The sequence below is a fragment of the Centruroides sculpturatus genome, unplaced genomic scaffold, assembly GCF_000671375.1.
Source record: "Centruroides sculpturatus isolate CEXI.00-Female unplaced genomic scaffold, Cexi_2.0 scaffold404, whole genome shotgun sequence".
Lineage (NCBI taxonomy): Eukaryota > Metazoa > Arthropoda > Arachnida > Scorpiones > Buthidae > Centruroides > Centruroides sculpturatus.
This window is the reverse complement of record NW_019384604.1, coordinates 186744-206950: the sequence shown is the minus strand read 5'-3', so window position 1 is coordinate 206950 and position 20207 is coordinate 186744. Positions and strand designations below refer to the sequence as shown.

Sequence of the window (20207 nt, the reverse complement as noted above, 5' to 3'; positions counted from 1 at the left end):
TTTTCAACGCTCTTTTGACTTTCCATCCTCTCCTTACTCGGCTTGGCGCCTGCTTTTAACATTAATGTTTTTCTCTCATCACCTTGGGGTTTTAATACTGTTCATTAGATAACACTATGGGAAAGCACTAACTTTACGTTCACACGTGAAGCGGAAGCTGGAACACGGTCTAATCCGATAAAGGGAATACTCCGACGCGAACGAGTGAAAGAAATCTGTCTATAAAAATCCCATTTCAGAAAAGAAGAGATTACGAGTATACTGTGGATAAAAGACAATTTTATTATTCTTTGATCCGGTTATTTTTTCCATCCGAATTGTCGGAGTTTTTTGCGGAAATTCCTTCGTCAGAGTTCCGAGAAAGAGCCTCTTGTAGGACGTTTTCTTTTTTGGGGATGGGATAAGCAGTCCATCTCCTCTTCTTTCGGCGAAGACTGATTCTCGACGTCCAGATTCCGGCCTTCTCGGGAAATAAAACGTCCAATCGGTCCACCGATGCGAACTTTTGGGTCACCGTCGGAGAAGCTCGGTGTGCACGGTAGCGGGAGCGAAACTGAGTCCGTCGGAAACACCCGGGGGACCCGGAAGGTGTGGCGGCGGCCGAAGACCTCTCGCTGGAACTCCGCTCCTCGCCGCTTCGAAGTTCTTCTACACGATCGCTCGTCGGATTTCCGGAAATCCCGACTGGGACGACGGCTTTAGTCTCGAGTGAAGTAGGAGGATGAGGCATACCTCCTGAAGAATCCGGATGACAGGGCCTGACCGATAGAAGAGGCAGACTTGCCCAGGCGGTGTCGGACAGAAGCGTTTTTTTGGCAGCGGGAACAGCCAATCTTGTTCTCCCTGTTGAAATAGTAGTCGAAATTTAAAATCGACTCTAAAAAAAGAAAAAAAGAAGAAAGCACTTTACCTGTAGCCGGAGTACATGGGGCAGAAAAAGCTGTTCCGGAACGTCCCGCTCTGCCGGAAATGCCACCACCCGCTCGCCCTGTCCAACCAAAGTAAAAAAAAAAAAAATTAGAAAAATTTTACTTTTCGTGTTGTCATCGTCGTCCATCCAACATAGAAATTTACGATCTCGGACTCTCGGAGGAACTTGAGAGTCAATTATCTATCGCTATTACAATGCTTCGGGAGACAGTTTAGCTAGTGTTAATGAGCGCGTTTTCATGTCGCCAATGACACTGTTCGTTTCATATAAAACGAACTGCCATTGGCTTGCTTACTTAGCTGCAACCCAACATACTACATTTTTGAAAGGGATACCATAACTTACAACGCATCGATCTTTCTTGAGACTAACGGATTAATCCAATACTAAAATGAAAAGTTTCATGTGATTATCGGAGAATTTAAATATTGAAAGAAACGATTTTGGAAAGAAAGTCCTTAAAAATTTTTTTAAATGTTCGGGTAATGAAAGATAATTTGTTATTTATTCCAAGCTTGCAATAGCTTTCTAAAATAGTTTCATAACGAAATGGGAGAATATTGTGTTAATAAAAATGTTTTTCTTAAATATATTCGTTAAAACTGTTAATAAATACTTTATTGTTATTTTTTCAGCTAATCGTATAACTAATTTTTCGTTTCTTTAAAATTATTAGTTTTCTTAATAGAGAGTCACGGCAGTGACTCCTCGCCAAGGAAAAAAGTCACGGACTGACTATATAACATAGGAATCACGGTTGTCGTTTTCGGGGTTCGATTTCTTTGCCCCCCAAACACCTAACGTATTTCTGAATATCTCGTTCGAAAGATAATTGTTTTCTTAAGTAGTATGCAAAATTTAATAATTTTCTATAAAGGGGTTAATATAAACAATTAAACAAATATAAGCAATTGAAAAGTGAAAAAATCGCGAAAAAAAGCTGTATTTTCTTTTCTTGATCCGGCACTGCATACGCTCTTAGAGGGGGGAAAGAAACTATTAGGATCAGAAAGCTCAAATTTTAAATTAAAATTTTTCCAGCTATCAGTGAAGTGCTGACAAAACTTCCGAACGATAGGTCAAAGTTCACGAGGGTTTCTATAGAGCTATTTTACTTTTATTGCTTGATTTTATGCTTGTAAAAAAATTGCACTCAAAATGTTATCCAGGATAACAGGAGCTCAAATTTATGGAAATGAAAACTTTTTATAACGATTTTACTAAAGGTGTATTGAAAGCATTCGGTCGGTGCTGTTGCTGAGCGCCGACCGAAGTACTGTACGTCATCGTCTTAGATCTCGATATATTAATAATAATACAATCATTAACCAAAAACAATTGATATCCAAACAATAATATTCAAGATATAAAAATTACATCAAGTAAAACAGATGACAATCAAATTTTTCCAAGAGTTTTTTCTTTGGTAAAGATAAGTTTGGCGTTGAGAAGCTGTACCTACTAGATTTTTACATATATTAATATTCCTTTATGTTTTAATTTCGCTTTGAAGCGTCAAGCTTTATGATATAAAAGTCCTCTTAGTGCCCACAGGGTATAATTAAAAAGTTAGAGCTACAAGTTTATACATCTGTCTACATTGGTAATTGATAATTTGAATTTCATATATTTCAAGTAAGATGATTAAAAGCTTCATAAACTGTGATTTTCAGTTTTAAGGAATGTTTAAATACTTTTTCATTAATATTCTAGTCTATTAAAAGATATTTACAATAGACTTTAACAATGACACTTTATTATTGTAAACTAAACAAAGATTTTAATTGTGAAGCAAAAGTCAGCATCCATAGAACACGACAATGAATCGCAAGAAGATCTTCATAACTGTGATTTTATCATTCCTTATAACAGCAAGCATTTTATGGATGTTCCGTAAAAATTTGAAAATCCGAGGATTTCGTGCCTGCTTCAAGCATAAATTATCCTCTACTGTCTACAAATCTTGTTTGAAGGTAACAAATGGCCAACACAAATGTGAAAAATGGTATCATTTTGGTAAATGCGATCTTCTGGAAGAAACGATGAAATCACTGAATAAAGCCATGGCTTTCGAGTGGATGATGATGAATTTTTCACGGATGAAATCTTTTCTTCGAGAACTATTCCTGAAAGCTAAGAGTTATTGGCATCGAGAAGTTGCTCCCTACGACATTGTTATCAAGTTCTATATATTATTATATTCATTTGATTACGATTTAATATTACAACAAAGAATTTTCATGTTTTTATTGATACGGAGTATGATTTCCGTGTATAATATCTTACAACTATTTATTGTTTAATCAACAATTCACAAGCTTTCGAAATGGCCAAGACATCAATAAAAATCGCCAATATTAAATATACAATATCGGATTTTAATATTTAAAATTTTGTGAACTAATTTGTCTTTATACAAAATTCTGCAACAAATAAAGCAATTGTTTTCTTACGTCAACAAAATAGAAAGTGTTATTTTATTCGTTAGCTCCCTGGAGCAAGTAGAGTCGGTGCACCTCCTTGTTCCTCGGAAGAGGTCTCGCGAAATTTATTTTGAACATTTAATTTAAAAACATATATCTAATTATTTCGATTTAAAACCTTACTTAATAGCAGTTTATTTGAGATTCAACGTATTTCAACAATAAGATAGTCAATTTAATAAATACAAGTATAATAATAAAACAAAATATAATTCTTTAAGTACGGAGTACCTAATAATATTTACTACATATTATATAAACTGTATTGACAAAATGTATGCAAGTTTAGTTTCATAAAAAAAAAACTTTAAAATTGTTATTTTTTTTTTTCGCTTTTTCGTTTGCAAATCAGTCAATCACTCACCAGATCAAGTTGACAAGATATTGCTTTCTCAATTGATATATTAGCCAGAGCTAAGACGATGTTGTGGCATGCTGCTTCTTAAATATTAAATAAGTTTTGATTAATTTTAATTTTGAAAAGCTTCGTTCTGCTATCGCTGTCGTCGCAGGTAAAGTTAAATAAAAAAAAAAGGCATGCTGCAATAATGTCGGAGAAGCAACTTGAGGCTACGGTGTGAATTAAAAGTAGTCCAGAAACTTTGCTATGGAAGTAATTCTTTTTACCTGAATATTAAAACACATTTTAAATCGAAGCACTTGAGGTCCAAAACTAAGCGAAATGTCGGAGGGATATGCCGATTGTAACAATTCTGATCCTTCCAGCATATTTTTATCAGATGACGCGACAAGATATGCAGGTGATAAGCGCTTAAAAAGTGTACATAATTGTCGAACGGATTGAAATCTAATAGTTAATTGATTAATTATTAAATCCAAACATTTTTTTATAAATGTTTTTTTCGCCGTTTCCGACTTGGCGCCCTCATGATTCGCGCGCCAGGAGCAGTTTGTTTCAACTGCTCCATGATAGCTACGCCTCTGATCAAGACCCAAGACGATGACATAGTGTACAGTTCGGTCGGCACTCGGAGACACCACTGCCGCCGACCGAACGCTTTCGATACGCCACTAGTAAAATCGTTATAAATGTTTAATTTGCATAAATTTGAACTTTTGTTATTCTTGATACCATTTTGAATGCAATTGTATTATTACAAGAATAAAATTAAGCGATAAAAGTAAAATAGCGCTATGTAAAACCCTCGTGAACTTTGGCCTAGCGACCTCTTTTCATTTCTTTTCCGGAAGTTTCGCCAGCACCAATCGACCCAAACTATGGTGAAACCCCTTTATTGCGACCGAGAAAAAGCTCTCTTTTAGAGAGAGTTTTACTGCATATAATTATATATATATATGTATATTAACTCTCTGCATAATATGCCTGGAAAGAAATCTGGTTTTAAGCTCTAATTTCAATAAATGATGTAAAATGTCCGTCTATTAATTGTTATAATTTTGCACCGATTAGAAAATATTCGATAAATAAATAAAATATAACAAATTAATATAAAATAAAGACAAAGACAATTGGTCTTAAGCAATTATATGGGCTATTTTATTTTAGATTTATTTTTTCAAATAATTTTCAAAAATGTTTTAAATCGAACAAACAAGAGATTAAAAATTTCTCTTAGAAATTTGTTGTTAGAAAAAAATCCATTAACAAATTACGTATCTTTCACGGCTGCTCTGAGAGTTTATTTAAAAAGCTACTTTTATATTAATCACAATAAATAAATAAAACTGTGTGTGACACCATCTGTTATGATATTTTATTTAAAAAATAAAAAATATTTTTTATTTTTTATTATTACAAAATGGCAAAAAGCTTAATTTTGAGGGTAGGGATGGGTTCTATAAAATATTGTAAATGCTAATAACGAGTAAAATCGTTATTAAGTCCGACCCCACTCTAGATATGACACACGACTCTTCCTTGGCAGATAGTTTGGCGTAAGAGTGCGACTATTGCAGACGCGAGCGAGCGAGAATATGTGGCGAGAAGAGTTGGTGACGTTTCTCGTTCTCGTTAGGTACTACAGTACGACTACACCACCACCAGTGAACGGGAGAAAGTAGCGTGTTGATGATGAAGTCACATGTTTAAGTCGAACTAGTCGTGAATTATTGCACTATATATGAGTAAAAATCAAAATGGTTGGACTACGACACTTACTACTAGCAAAGAAAAATTTTTGTTATTGGGATTATTTCTTAATGAATGCATAAAAAAAAAACAAAATTACGTTGTTCCTCCTCTGGAAACAGCGAAAGAATAAAGAACTTTATTATAATTTGTTAATAAAACAGAATTTATATGGCTTTATGAATATCTATAGTTTAAAAAAATTCTTTTTATAGCTTATATACAGTAGACGATAAATATGAGAAGCCATCTTCTACTCGTGCCAAGGCCTATGCGCAATATTCAGCGAGAAGAGGCGAGACGCAATAAATATCAAACCCTGTCAAATATTTATGAGAACCAGAAATTCGTTCTCGCCGACGAGATTTCTCGCTTCTCGCTTGTGCATAATTTTCCTTGGCGAGAACTATATCGCTCGCTACTATATTTGCGTCTGCATAGTCACACCCTAAGGTGAATGTTCGGCATTCAAAGAATAGCGAATATTCACTGTAGTATCGACAATTGAGGTAAAAAAGGAACTTATCACGAAGCACGAAAGCGGTACACATGCGATGGATCTGTTTAAGATGTCGAATTCGACTGTGCGTGACCAGTAAATGCAATTTTTATTTTATTATACAGTATTTAAGTACTTTATTTATTGTTTTTGTTTTAATTTATTATTTAGGGCATTTTATATGTTAAATTACGCGTATTTGCTGTTTTGAGTTTATGGCAATGGGTATTATTTAGGATCGAGTAATGGATTAATTCACTTTCCACTATTTTTAATAGGGGATATTGTTGCTCCTCCTGTTTTTTCGCTTTAGATAATCATGTTTCTGGTTTTGTTTCCTTGTTTTCACAATATCTTAGACGAAGTTAAAGAAAAAGCTAGTTATATTTCGTCTTATATTGTATGATTGTATACTGTACTGTACAGTACAGTACGGTACTTGGAATTACTGATACAGTCAATTAAAAAAAAGGGCGAACAAATAAACGAGCACTTATTTATTGTGGCATCGTCACAATGCCGGGTTGCAATTTTTAATCATATTTTTAATTTATTTCATTTAAAATATATGCTCTCCACCTCAAATTAGTAGTATGCCCGTGTACAGTACATCATACTTTTTCTGTTAGCAACATAGCTGGTCATCTATCTAACTCCTTTCAGAGGAAAATTTTTGAATTGAAATAACGTTAATATATTAATAGTTAATCGAGGCCTCCTACGTCTATTCTTTCTATATCTGGTCACGACTTTCATCTAATTCCGTTTTCTCGAGATTAATGAAGGACAGCCAGGTAGACAAACGAATGGACGTCAGTGGAAATTTATAGGTCTACAATATTTTCAAATTGCAGCACAAAAAGATTAAAGAAAAAGAAAAAACTATCGTAGAGATATACCAACAAAAAAGAGAAATCTCAAAAATTGCAAGGATAGACAGATGGGAGGATTTGCTTCGTTCCCTATGGAATCGACTAAATTTAAGTCGAACAAAGTTCCAACGTATCGTCCAGAATACTTTTCCTTAAATTATTAGTAATTTAAAATTCTCAAATGGAGTTGGTTATTGGGCTGCGATTTGAAAAAACTGTAGACCTATAAATTCCCATTTTCATCCGCCTGTCCGTCTGTCAGTTCTCCCTTAATCTCGAGAACGAGTTAGATAGATGAAAGTCAAGATCAGATATGAAAAATCTTACGGGCAGAAGATACCAATTAACTATATAAGAATTTCCGATGCAAACAAGAAGTCACGTTATTTCAATCCAAATATTTTCTCCCGAAAGGAGTTAGACAGATGAGCGACACGACTCTATTGCTAGCAGGAAAATGTTGTATACAGGGACAATGAGACGACGGCAGGAATTTACTAACGTTTTTCAATTTAGGAGGCGGAGGGCGGAACTCCACAAAGGCGTTTTCCATTAGCGAAGCCATCTGAGGCCTATGGAGAGAGCCTCGTTCATTCGAAATTTCATCCACAAAGGTTGTGTACGTAGGTCTATATAGATATGTGTTACTTAATTGACGTCACCGTTTCAAAATAATTTCCCTCGGTCGACACGGGATGCATATTTCTTATTAAAATTCCTCACCAGACTCATTACGCTATTTATAATTAAAATTTACTGGACCTAATTAATTATGAACTGTGTCAATTTGCTGTAATTGACAAGTTCGTAATTATTACGGACTGTGTCAAATATTTATTTTCTTAACTCTGAAATGTAACGTAAATATGGTTACGGGTCAATAAAGATTTGTATTTGTGTTGTAAGGTGACAGATTTCGACAAATGAAAGCATTTCCGTCTTTTCACTTTCGCCACTCTTCCCTAATGTAACGGCTCGGTTTCTTTGCACGGCTTTAGGATCATTCGAAAGCCTCGTAATATTATTAAATCACTTCATTAATAACATTTTATCATTTGGAGGTGGGTGGAGATGATCATCCATAATCCGAGCCAGAACGGTCCGGAATGAACCGGAAGTTAACTGCGATGACCTATCTGGTGTCCGGGATTCTTAGCCACCAGCAGAAGGCGGCAGCTTGGGCATAAAGATCAACACTAAATCGAGAGGCGACCATCCCACACATTAAGAGTAAACACAACCCCCACAGGGGCGTGTCTTCAGCCATTTCTCAGTAGACAGATAGTTGTCGCTACTAAATATCATTTCATTTGGTTTATGAACTCGTAAATGACATAGATTTGAAAATTGATCAAGTGAACGGGGCGACTCCCGTATTAATTAAGTGTAATGTCATTTATTAGATATTTCCGTCATCAAATCGCCAATTCAATTTTAACAGCAAAGAATTGGGAATCCGATGTGAAAAATAAAATTATTTTCGTTGTTTATAAATGAAAACGGTAAAAGAAAGAGCTTTAAGTATTTTGGAATTTTAAGAGTAAATTTATTATTAAACAGTAAATACATTCGTTTTATGTAGACTCCAATCTCGCAGGAGATTAGCCTTAAAAGAGGAACGGTATAGAAGACAGAGAATCTAAATAAAAAATTTTAATTGTTTTATAAATGGTATAACATTGATTCCTTAAAGGATCGAACACCAATGTAGGTTCTATGTAAAAGTTGCATAAATTGGTTTATTAAGGTTACAGACGATTTCATTAATGCTATACTTTAATTTAGAACCGTATATGATATTTCTGTTTTAATGTAGTGTACAGCACACAGCGAGGAAAGAAACTGTAACGTATGTATGCTAAAGACAAATAAAAAAAACATATAAAAATAAAAAAAAACAAATATAAAGCAAGCAAGATACTTGCACCGGGTTATATTTGTATTGACATGTTTTATCATATGTATGCACTGTATCGTACAGTACATAATTTCTGAAACCTCAGCATCGTTAAACTTAGCAGGACCTTCTACTGTATACGTGAAGCATGCGTTCATTTTATTTAATTAGTATAGATTTTATGGGTGCTTTGCTAGGACTGCTGTAGGGAATTTCTAACACCTCCTAGGTGTTCTAGACTAAAAATGGCTTATTAAAATTAAGTAGGAAATACAAAGGTTTAACGAGTAAGATCTATTGGTTGTATCTTAGCGTAGTTTGATTCGTGGTTCATTCCGTGGCTTCGAGAATAAGGACATTTCTGGAAAAACTGGGCTTTTAACAAAAATGCGCTTTTGTTGGGGGATCTAGCAATTAATTCAATGTTGGCAAGGTCAAGTTTAAATCATTCCAAATCGTTTGTCTAAGCATTTATTGTTTTTTCGAAATGACTAATTGTAGCTAAAGCATTTTTTGAAGATACTTGATGATTTCTAATCGAAAGAAGCTGAATCCAAACTGTCCCATCATTATGCTATTAACACTAATAGGAAGATTTTATTAGTCTTCGTATAATCGTATTTATGAAAAATTAAAACATATAGGTTATATTGAAAATAACTACAAATTTACACGGTAAAACAAGATGAACACTAGAAATTAAATAATTTAGTCGTTACACATCAGAGAAACAAAAAAAGTATTTTTTATTTGTTATAATACACTACCTCGCTATAATAAAGCCCACGTCCAGTATGTCTAACATCGTTAATAAATACTGCTAATGACATGACAAAATTTTTAATTCTTTCGCTTCAATTTTTAACAGTCACGAACCTTAGCAAGTAACTTACGTTTAAAAGTTTCTACCTCATTCCAAAAGAAACAAAAATCCAGCCACCTCTATATATTCCCACTCTTTCGACCTTTAACCATCAAAATTTACTAGCATCAATCCCCCTAATACACAAACCTCTCTGCAAAATTTCAGAAATTTTCAACAAAAGACACAGCAGTTATCAAGCTCCAAAGTGGATAAACAAAGTCTTGGCCCCCCACATACAGGAAAAACAACCTTTTTTTTTTTTCTCTCGACTTTTCAAGGTCCACTGAGTCCAAAAGTGTAAATGATTTTCTTTCAAGAAGGACAAAACATTCGATTTATATCAACTAACTAATTAATTAATTCGCTACATTCATAGACTTTAAACAGATTACTTTTTACTTATACTAGCTTCCTTCCTTTATCATCATGAAACTAAATAATAAACAAGTGTAACTCCAACTGTATTATAAAACGTTATGGCTTCCAAATATTACATACAACTTAAAGAAGTATCCTCTCGTCGCACAAGGATTTAGCTATTTCAATATAACGACTGTTCAAACAAATCTATTCTTACAGAAATACAATTGTTTTATATAAGAGTAATTGTAATTCGCAAATACAAAGGAAAAAAAAACCTGTCCTGACTCCTGGTTGTGGGAGTCCTTAATTTGGCTTCGACTCCTAGGTTTATTTCAATTTCTACCTCTTCCAACTCTTTTGGCCTTTTATCCTGTGGGGCCTTCGAGAGCTTGACAGGAGAATAGTAGTTGAGTCGGCCCATTCTTGTCACTTTTCCAACAAATGAAATTCGTAGAATGTTTCTTTATTAATAAAACACAATCCTATAAATTTTACTTTTTTGTTAGTAAAATTAACATCAATTTATACGAATAGGAGTCACTATGGGCCCTTCAGTTTCCGTGCACGGGAAAAAATTCCCAGTTCTCTCCTCTTTTTCGACGTCCCTGACCCTCGGTCGTCGTTAAAACTCAGTTTTCTAACCGGAAGTCTACACGGAAATATTATTCAAATTAGGTTCGGGCGTCGTTCAAAGTGCCAAAAGAAAGTTACTAGACCGTAACACGAACTCTTATCCGGGTCGAAACAGAACTTGGGCCGAATAATTGCGATAGAAAAAACAGTTCGGTCGGAAACAACGCCGGTATCACTTAATTAAGTTACTTTTAAAGAAGAGTCGTCCGATTGCTCCCCCCAAACCGGCTATAGCGGGTCATTCTGGTGACGCAAAAGGAAAAAAACCACTTACCGTTATCCACTGGGACGTATTCGCACATGATTTCGCGGTATCCCTGTCTAAAAGAGGGACTGCGGAGGGCATAGATGACAGGGTTGCAGGCGGAATTCAAGTAACCACACCAATAAGCCTATGGAGAAAAATACTATTTAGTAATTTACATTTAATTACATTTCCCGATGTTAGCTGAGGAATAAAAGTCTCCGAAGTCCGCTTGGCAAAATAATTAGGAAAATAACGGAGAAATTTCCCGTGGGATGCCGATAGAGGCGGGTTACCTTTCTCTAGCCAGCTTCCAACGCGAGCTTACTCTCGAGAGAGCGGGAACGTCATCCGTTTTCCCGCCTCCATGTTTAGTTACGCCTCTAATAAATCAAATAGGTTCTCCTGATGAAATTTTCCTCTTAGTTTTATGCGTAACGCCACCAATTTTCCTCATTTCGACTGTTTTTTTAACACGTTAAAGAATAGCTCGATTGAAATTCCATTATTTGTGTTAAACCAGAATCCGGAATCGGTCCGAAAACGCGCGTGTCTCTATCGTGTTCCTACCCTAACGTTTTTACCGGAAGTCGACGCATAGGTTAATTAAGGCGCGCCTGACACGTTGCCAGTCTCTCTGAAGGAAACGTTAGTGGTTTCGTATTAAGAGCATACTAATCGAAGAGGTGGCTATAATTTAAGGTGTTAGTCTATCGAACTGCATTTTTTTTCTAGGCGAGAAAGAATAAAATCCTTTTAATTAAGTAGGCTATATCTTAGAATTCGCTAATTGTAACAGAAAGAGAATTTTAAAGTATCTTCGGTGGAAGCCGGGTATATTTTTGGACACTGTGGAATACTTGGCCATCAATAGAGAAGTTCGTGGAAATTTTAATGTAGAAAATCTGAACGGAGTGCCAAATTAGTTCGAATTAATTACTCGAATATGTTTTGACTTAATATAAACTGTGTTTTTATCAAAAAAGATCAACCACGCGGTTAAGCGATTAACTCTTGAGTGCTGAGAAAGCGTTTCGCTCCACCGGTTACATTCTTTCTGTGTTTAATCGGTTAACGCAGTGGTTTTCAACCAGGGTGCTGCAACGACACTTCAGGGGTGCCGCGAAATGGACTGATGGAAGAAGGCAACGCAACACTTGGATGATCAACCGAGAAGTGCCTCTCGGAGAACTTCCGGAAAATAATTGCTACTTAGGTGTTAGACAAGTGAAGAAATGCCAAAAAATTCCATGTGGCCAGCCTGTTGATGAGGAAAGAACTCGCGACCGACTACCAGTGTGAAGTGGTTTTATACATTTGACCACTAGCGGGCTTTGATGCCGCGAAATATAGCGTTGAGTAGTGCCACACACTTCTGAACTGTGTTACTAAAGTACTAAAAGCGCAATAGCTGTACATTAATATAAGAAGTATGGTTGTTACAACAAAAGTTATCAGTTGTGTTTTCATTATTACAAAAGTGCCGAAAAATGCTGGTTTAACGCGCCCCTCTAAATGGCATTGTACGAAAACCAAATTTTCCCACCTACTTGGAAAAGTCGTGGAGTCGAACGGTCCTTCTGTTAAAAGAACGCTCCTACTAGAGAAATTCGAATGACAGGATGGCCGAGGTGTTCTGGGGACCCGGAATCGAATCCGGACAAGCAACACTAGAAATTTTTTGTGGGCGGTCTGTCTCCGATATGTTAGGTCCCATCATTCGCTACCAGATCGCCCTCATTGTAGTCCTGGCTGAACTCACAACGTATATGAAAAAAGACCCTCTTCGGAAATAGTCAGAAATGGTAAACAAAGGAAATTCTATATAACTTGAAAACCAGATCTTTAAGCAAAAGAATACTCATACATCGTACGAAATATAATAATTTTCCGTGATTCCTTCTTTTATAATCGTGAATTATTCTACAAGTTCCTCGACTTTCGCTGACAAGAGCGCTCCGTTATTTCTTCTGCTCTATGTACAGTACTACACTTATCAAGGGCCGGCTGGATGGATGAAGCGAAAAACGATCAAAAATATTCAAAAGAAAGAAAAGAAAACTAAAAAAGATAAGCCAAATACAATAAAGCCCGTAAATTTACTCTAAAGTTAAATAAAGTAAATTTAAGTTAAAGTTGTTACTCAAAAAAATATAGTCTAAACAACTTTAAAGCAAATAATACACGTCTGCGTTAGACTCTATTTGCAACCGATCTGGAAGTATTTGCATAGAAGATATATGACATAATCATTTATACATGGCGGAATATACTCACCACTGGGTTAATGATGCTGGGCATCTTCGATTTGTCTTTCAAGATAGAAACGGCGCTGGAATATACGATAAAAGGAGTCCAACATAGCAAGAAGCAAGCCAGAACTAATACCAAGGTCACAGTTATTTTTTTCTGTTGAGAAACGGATTCGTCCAAGTCCACGTTCGACGTTTTTCGAATTCTCTGTAGATGCCGATTGATTTCTCGGAATATGTGGAAGTAACAGAAGGACATGACGCACAGAGGCACAATATAATTGGTGGTGTTTATGAAAATAGAATGCGAATACTGCAACCAGCTGTTAGGCAAACTGGGTCCACACTGGGAGGATCCCTTCTTGTAAACGATGGTGTTCCATCCGAGCAATGGCGACATTCCGCACAGAACGGACCAAATCCAAATGGCTGCTATCATGGTCAGTATCTTCTCGGGAGTCATGGTGCGACTGAACGGACGCGTTATGGACACGTACTTATGTACGCTTATGCACATCAACGTCTGAATGGAACATATCAAGAAGACGGCCATGGAAAAGCCGCTGATCTGGCAAAATACTCGGCCGAAAATCCAGTCTCCCCTGATCAAGGTTATTAGGGAGACGGGCATGTTAAAGACTGCCACCAAGATGTCGGCCACAGCCAGGTTGACCAGAAACATGTTGGTTCTGGTTCTCATGCCTCTGTGCCTGACTACGGTCAAGATCACCATGACGTTACCCGCCACGGTTAGAACCATGACGATCAAAATTACTCCGACCATAACACCCACCACCGGTGCTCCGTAATCGTGATAGGTGGAACTGTCGTTCATTCCGTGTACGAAGCGTTGAATTCGTCCGGGGTTCGGTTAAAACAGGTTTTTCTTCTGTCTTCTAATCGCATCCCAATCACACGCAGTTGGCGATCTCCCATCGACCAATAAGTTTTCACTTCCGCCACTGAAAGAAAATTCAAATATTTAACTGTAAACTGTAAGCGGAGGAATTAAAAGTTAACTGTTTCGACACAAAAGAGACTGGAAGCGTATATCGACGGAACACAAGGGTCCGAGTCGTCCGTCCGAAAACGTTCGATTAGACGATAGAGGAGAGAGAAATGGGTGTCGTCAGCACGGACTTCATTCTATTGGCCGAGGCAATTAGCCAAAGTAATCTCGTCCAATTCTCCCCGCCATAAATTTCCTTCCGCTTCTAATTATTTCCCGGCCAGACGCCACGCGGCGCGAACAATCAAAGGCGGAGCGATTTGTCGCCGAGAGAGAATCGCGCGAGCCCTGATTTATTTATAGAACGGAAGAGGACTGTTTCTCGATCGAACCGAGTCTCCTCCTTTTTCCACATCGTCGAAGACCGGCCGAAGATGAGTTTGTTGGGAAGACAGAACAAAAGTACTCACCTCTTCCGAATCCTTTCTCTGTCTCGCGGCCACCGCCCGCGCGGCTTCCGTCGCGCAGGCGCGTCCGCGAGATGGGAACGCTTCCGCCGTCGACGGGTGGATCCGTTTCCGAAGAAACGACCGAAATTTGTTTTCGGAGTTTATTTTTAGTTCGTTCGACGAAAGAAAAATATTCGTCCGCCTCCCGTATTTATTTATTTTCTTTCCAATCATTTTTATCGAGAGGACCGCGAACGAACGAGCGTCGATTTGGTCGTTCGTCACGCGACGCTTTCTCCTTTCGTGTCACTCGAATAATTTTCTCTGAGACGATGGAAAATTTCGAAGAAAAAATATCATAATTTTAAGAGGTGAGAACAAACAAGGAACATGTTCGAAGCGTAGGAGGAGGAGAAGACTCATTTTTTAAACAGGATTGGAAGAAACGATAAAGTCGAGGCAGGACGAGAGGACTTTAAAAGTTTCTAACTCGATTCAAGCAATTTTATATCGCTCCTTTCTTCCTTCGAACTAGGAAGATCCGTAGTTTGAATTTCCTGGACCAAATCGTTTTATTCACGTCGGTGGCAACTGCTTCTTGACCGACGAAAATCGAGATGTAGAACTTCCTTCCTTTGTAAAGAATTCTCGAGGAATAAAACTCCGTCCGCCATTAAAGTTTGGGTTTCGAGTAGGGACAACATACATCTAACACAGTGGTTCTCAAAGTGTGGTCCGTGAAATACTGGTGTCCGCAGTTGATCTACTCATAGTTATTTTTCCAAAATGCAATTCTATAGAACGTAGTCTAGAAAAGAACATTTTCATGCATCCCATCTCTGACATTGGATTAACGGATAGACAAAATATTTTTGCATACAGTCTATCATCATCTAAAGTGATAGGGGAGACCGGGGCAACTTCGGCATGGGGGGCAAGTTTGTCAAGCGCTTTTTTTAAAAAACAAATTAAAAGGAGACTTTGGTTATAGGTTAGGCAGTTGAGTTTTATTGGTGGCTTGTTGAGTGTAGTGTTTTTATTGTTCTCCAACAAGCGTAGTTGAATTATCAAGCAAATTTTCATTTTCGTTCAATTCCATATAATATTTTTTTTCCATTTATATTGAATTGGCAGGTTTTGTTATAATTCCATGATAACGAAAGTTACTTTTCCTGTTAGAAGGATGTAACTTCAACTTATTCACGTGGCCAGATCGTGGCTTGGCATTCTGTTCTCAGGGTTGTACTTAATGTTTCGAAATCATGACTAGCGGGGTAAGATCGGCAACATAAAGCCACATTAGAAGCAAAGGATAAAAATCAAACAGATGATAAATGAAAACATGTTTGCATTTGTTATTCATGTATATATGTCTTTGAACTTGCATTTCGTTGTAATAATATTAAATGGGTGTTGGATTTGTATTTCTTTGTTTTAATAGTGAATTCCAACTTATACATTGTTAATAACATAATTTTATATACGTGCCTATCTTGCCCCATTACTGTTGCCCCTATACCAGGGGCAACTTTAATAAAAATAATTAAAATAATTACAACTTTACAAAAAGAGAGAAGTTGCCGATCTTGCCCCTATACCCGGGGCAACTTCGTCAATTTCTCTCTTCTTGTAAAGTTGTAATTATTTTAATTATTTTTATTTCCAAACTGATTTTAACCAGTTCTATAGTAAGGTAACATTCCAATAGACAATATGCAAAGCTTTTTTTTTTCAGTTTACAGCAGTATTTATTACACAAAATTTAAGTAAAGCTTAACATGCCGATCTTGCCCCGGTCTCTCCTATATTTACAGAATGAAAAGTGGACGAGGGCATAAATGATCCGCGGATCGGAAGCCTAACTTTGAGAACCATCGAATTTCGTCGAAGGTTGTTTCTCGCTTATTTCAGCAGATGGTTTGGAGGAACGCAAATCTTCTTAAATTTATCACTTTGTAAAGTCAAATTGCAATTTTCTACTTTTATTAATTCAAGTGCGTGTTGCTAATTCGGCTGTAAAATTTCCAAACAAATACGGACTTCATCCAATTCTCTCGTAAGAATTCCGGCGAAAATCCAAGGGAGACGAGTGACACCCTTTCTTAAATTCCTCGTTCTATTTTTAGACGCTTCTTTTCCCCGTTTTTTAAAATATTTTCAAAAATAGAGCGGAATGTTTTCTGCCTATCGCCATTAAGGAACGTGGAGAAAAATCTACCGAAGGACCCACGGGAATGGTCGAATTAACAGAGAATTCTGGAGCCGTGGGTGACGCCATTGAAATAGACCTGCAGGTGTTTGTACCGACTAAAAAATAACGTCCGATAGTAAAACCGTTTCATACATAATTTCTCTTGGGCTGTTTTACACTTTTAATAAAACCCAAATGATTTAGAAATGAGCAATGTTGAAATTAATTGTTGAACACCGTACAATTTTTCCGTCAAATTTCGCTGACTTTAAGCGCGTTGTTTCGGTTGTAATATTAATTATTAATTTCTGTTAATATTATTAATCGAAATTATTTATTTAACAGTACGCTGTCGCTATGTATAGATCGATAGCATATTAATTAAGTGACGTCATGTTAATTAACGTGTGCATCGAGGGTTTAAAAATTTGTTAAGAACATTAACTCAAAAACGCAAATTATGTTAATACTCGCTGTTTAAACTCTTTAAATGTGATTATAAACTCATTAAATGAAACTCCTTGAAATTGAAGAAGCTACACTAGTGTTTAAATTCGTGGGGGAAGGTTTAGGATGGAGAAAATGTCAGCATTATTATTATAATTTTGTTATCTAGTAATAGTAATTAATGATATTTAAGCCAGATACGGTAAAATTTCGATACGAAAAGAATCTAAAACATTATACCAGTTAGAAAATTCTTCCCTAATTCAATGTATCCCGAAATTAATGCATTAAACATTTATAGTTTTCGATGAAATTATTTCGGACACGACAGATATATTAATGTTATTGTAACCTCGCTTATTACTTATTACATTAGCACTATCAAGTAGTCTTGATTTAATAAAATCAAGACTACTAACACCATAATTTTTATATAATACAGCCAATTCTTCCACTACCGGTACATTTTTCAATGAGTGACAGTTTAGGAGTACCGTATATTGTTTCTCCCTTAAATTGTATAATGTTTTTTCACTTGGTAAGTTCAATCTATGATAGTTTCTGCTGAGAAATAAACAGACTGTCGTGTCTTATATTCTTTAATTTATTATACTAATACACTGATGCATCTTTTAAATTCCTTTCATGGGGCCGTTCAAGTATTTTATCAACAAAAATTGCCCTTTTGGATCACCCTCCCTCTAATCGTGTCATCAGGCCAGAAGTCAAAACCACACTTTAGTTTAACATTCGCAAATACACACGGATTATTGTCAGACAATTCTTTGATGACTGGGAGAAAATAGACAGCAAGAGCAATTTTACATCATCAAAAACCCGCCCTCCTCTCATCGTCAGCTAAAAACCAATTTCCTCTACCCATAAACTAATGGCGTAATACTAGAATGATTTCTTTTATTTTAGCTGCCATTTCATTGATTTTAATTCGCAATAATTTTCTATTAGCTTGTCTTTTCCTTAATTTTACAAATAATTTTTTTGTTACTTTCTAAAAGTAGAAAGTTTTTACTCAATATTCTTTATCATTTTTTCCCCCAAAGCAATGTACTTAATTATTTACTTCTTTATTACTATTAACATATTGTTGAAACACGAAGACGTCTGACATCTTAACTTATATAATTTATGCCATAAATTTGAGTTCTGTCATTGCGCAACTCATCAATTCCTTTTGCTTTTATTCTTCTATAATAAGTGTATGTCTTTATTAGATTTTCTGTTATCTATAAGAACAGAGGCGAATTAGGCAACAATCGGATAGGCTAACTACATTATTATAAACCATTCGTTCAACTTTAGTTATTCCTATTCCTAAAAGTCATGTCCTATTGTAGTAAATTAGCTGTCATATGTACTGTACTGTACTATATACATACAAGATCCCATTAAAAATTCGGTGCGTAACCAGTGAGATTACAATCAGCCTTAAAGCCATCTACATCCATAGATAAGTTATGATTACCCAGTATATATAGACCTATGCATCGAAGGTGACTAATATGCCTAATATCCAGAAAAGATCAACCTTTTATGGATGAGGGCTGCAAGGGAACTTCGTAGACTTCCGGCAGGCCATATACAGTTTTTCTTATGCAGGCTTTTAAGTCTGTCGAGTAGCAATGTACTGCATAAGAGCCATTAGCCTACACTAGTTACTAAAATAAATGCTAATGATATGAAAACTAGTAATACCTGTGTATAGTTTATTCTCATCTTTTAGTTTGAATGTACTATACAGTACTTCGTCACGTATATCGGTTTAATCGGGGTTGCATAATGGTATGTACTGGACGAGACAGAAAACAGGAAAATAAAATGACGTTACCAAAGTTCCGGGGGCGCACATTAGGACTCGCGGGCCGAGGGTTGCTCACGACTGAATTAAGCTATGTGTTCTAACAGTTTTAAATATAGATGACCTGTAATTATTCAATATATCATATAATTAAAACGATAAGATGCACAATAGAATAAAGATTGTCATAATGAATTTTATATCGTTAAAAAACAAAGTTAGTAATTTGTAAAATATAGATTCTTAAATGCATGGAGGTTTAAGAAAAATACTTTAGTGTATACTTTATGCATACAATATAAAAAATGCTTTATGTTTTATACTGTATGTCTTTATGTAAGTTTTATTCATCATCACTTCTATGTATAGTTACAATATTTAAAATTATTTTGTAGAATTCTACAATCGTTATCGTAATATTATTGATTAAAAATCTAATCTATTTATGCGTAAAATTAATAAATAGGCCTATATAAATATTTTGAAACGTTATCCATACAATATAAAAAATGCTTTATGTTTTATACTGTATGTCTTTATGTAAGTTTTATTCATCATCACTGTATAGTTACAATATTTAAAATTATTTTGTAGAATTCTACAATCGTTATCGTAATATTACTGATTAAAAATCTAATCTATTTATGCGTAAAATTAATAAATAGGCCTATATAAATATTTTGAAACGTTATCCTTCGAATTTAAACGACATTGGAGACATATTTAAGTCTATCACCCGCGGCATCGCCATAGGTCGATGGACTCACTTTGTCAAAGCATTTTATATAAATACAACTAATTTTTTATCCAACCGTATTATATATTAGTTATCCTCATCAGCATTCTATCTATAACACAAATTTCCTTCATTCCGAACCGGATTTAGACACCGACAAAATAAACACCCGATTAGATGGCGTAATTCATAAAAAAGAATATATTCTATAAAAACTCAGAGTGATCGTAATCGACCTTCAGGCGAAGCCGGCACCCCGACTGTCACCTGTCAAAAAATTGAGAAGAACGTTTTGCAACCCCTTTAAAAACCAAAATTCGTTAGAACGAGTAGGTAATATGCATATGAAGTAACGCCAACTTTCTTCCTAGCGACTAAATTTTGAACTAAATTTTTTTTCTCGAAAATCGAAACCGCATACTCAGGACAGAACGAATATCAAATTTAATTGTAATTTGCTCAATAGTTCC

The 20207-nt window shown here is 35.8% G+C and overlaps 1 protein-coding gene across 2 annotated transcripts; it reads right to left on the bottom strand.

Moving 5' to 3' along the window:
• Nucleotides 1-259: 259 nt before the first annotated feature.
• On the bottom strand, nt 260-18920 carry LOC111625118 (alpha-2 adrenergic receptor-like). 2 transcript variants are annotated; one of them, XM_023368155.1, is made up of 5 exons: nt 18899-18920; nt 13175-14111; nt 10928-11045; nt 911-988; nt 260-843 (listed from the first exon to the last, which is right to left on the bottom strand). In XM_023368155.1, the coding sequence occupies exons 2-5, from the start codon at nt 13982-13984 to the stop codon at nt 284-286; spliced, it is 1566 nt and encodes a 521-aa protein (XP_023223923.1). In that variant the 5' UTR covers nt 13985-14111; nt 18899-18920; the 3' UTR covers nt 260-283. The 2 variants fall into 2 exon arrangements, with proteins under 2 accessions (XP_023223923.1, XP_023223922.1); XM_023368154.1 differs by lacking the exon at nt 18899-18920 and adding an exon at nt 14569-14679.
• Nucleotides 18921-20207: the final 1287 nt, after the last annotated feature.

Excerpts from the sequence above, each read along its gene's own strand:
- LOC111625118 (XM_023368155.1), bottom strand. The coding sequence starts at position 13,984 with ATGAACGACAGTTCCACCTATCACGATTACGGAGCACCGGTGGTGGGT. Across the intron at positions 11,046-13,174 it reads CCAGCATCATTAACCCAGTG|GCTTATTGGTGTGGTTACTT; the intron begins GTGAGTATATTC and ends TTTTCTCCATAG. Across the intron at positions 989-10,927 it reads ATACGTCCCAGTGGATAACG|GGCGAGCGGGTGGTGGCATT; the intron begins GTAAGTGGTTTT and ends TTGGTTGGACAG.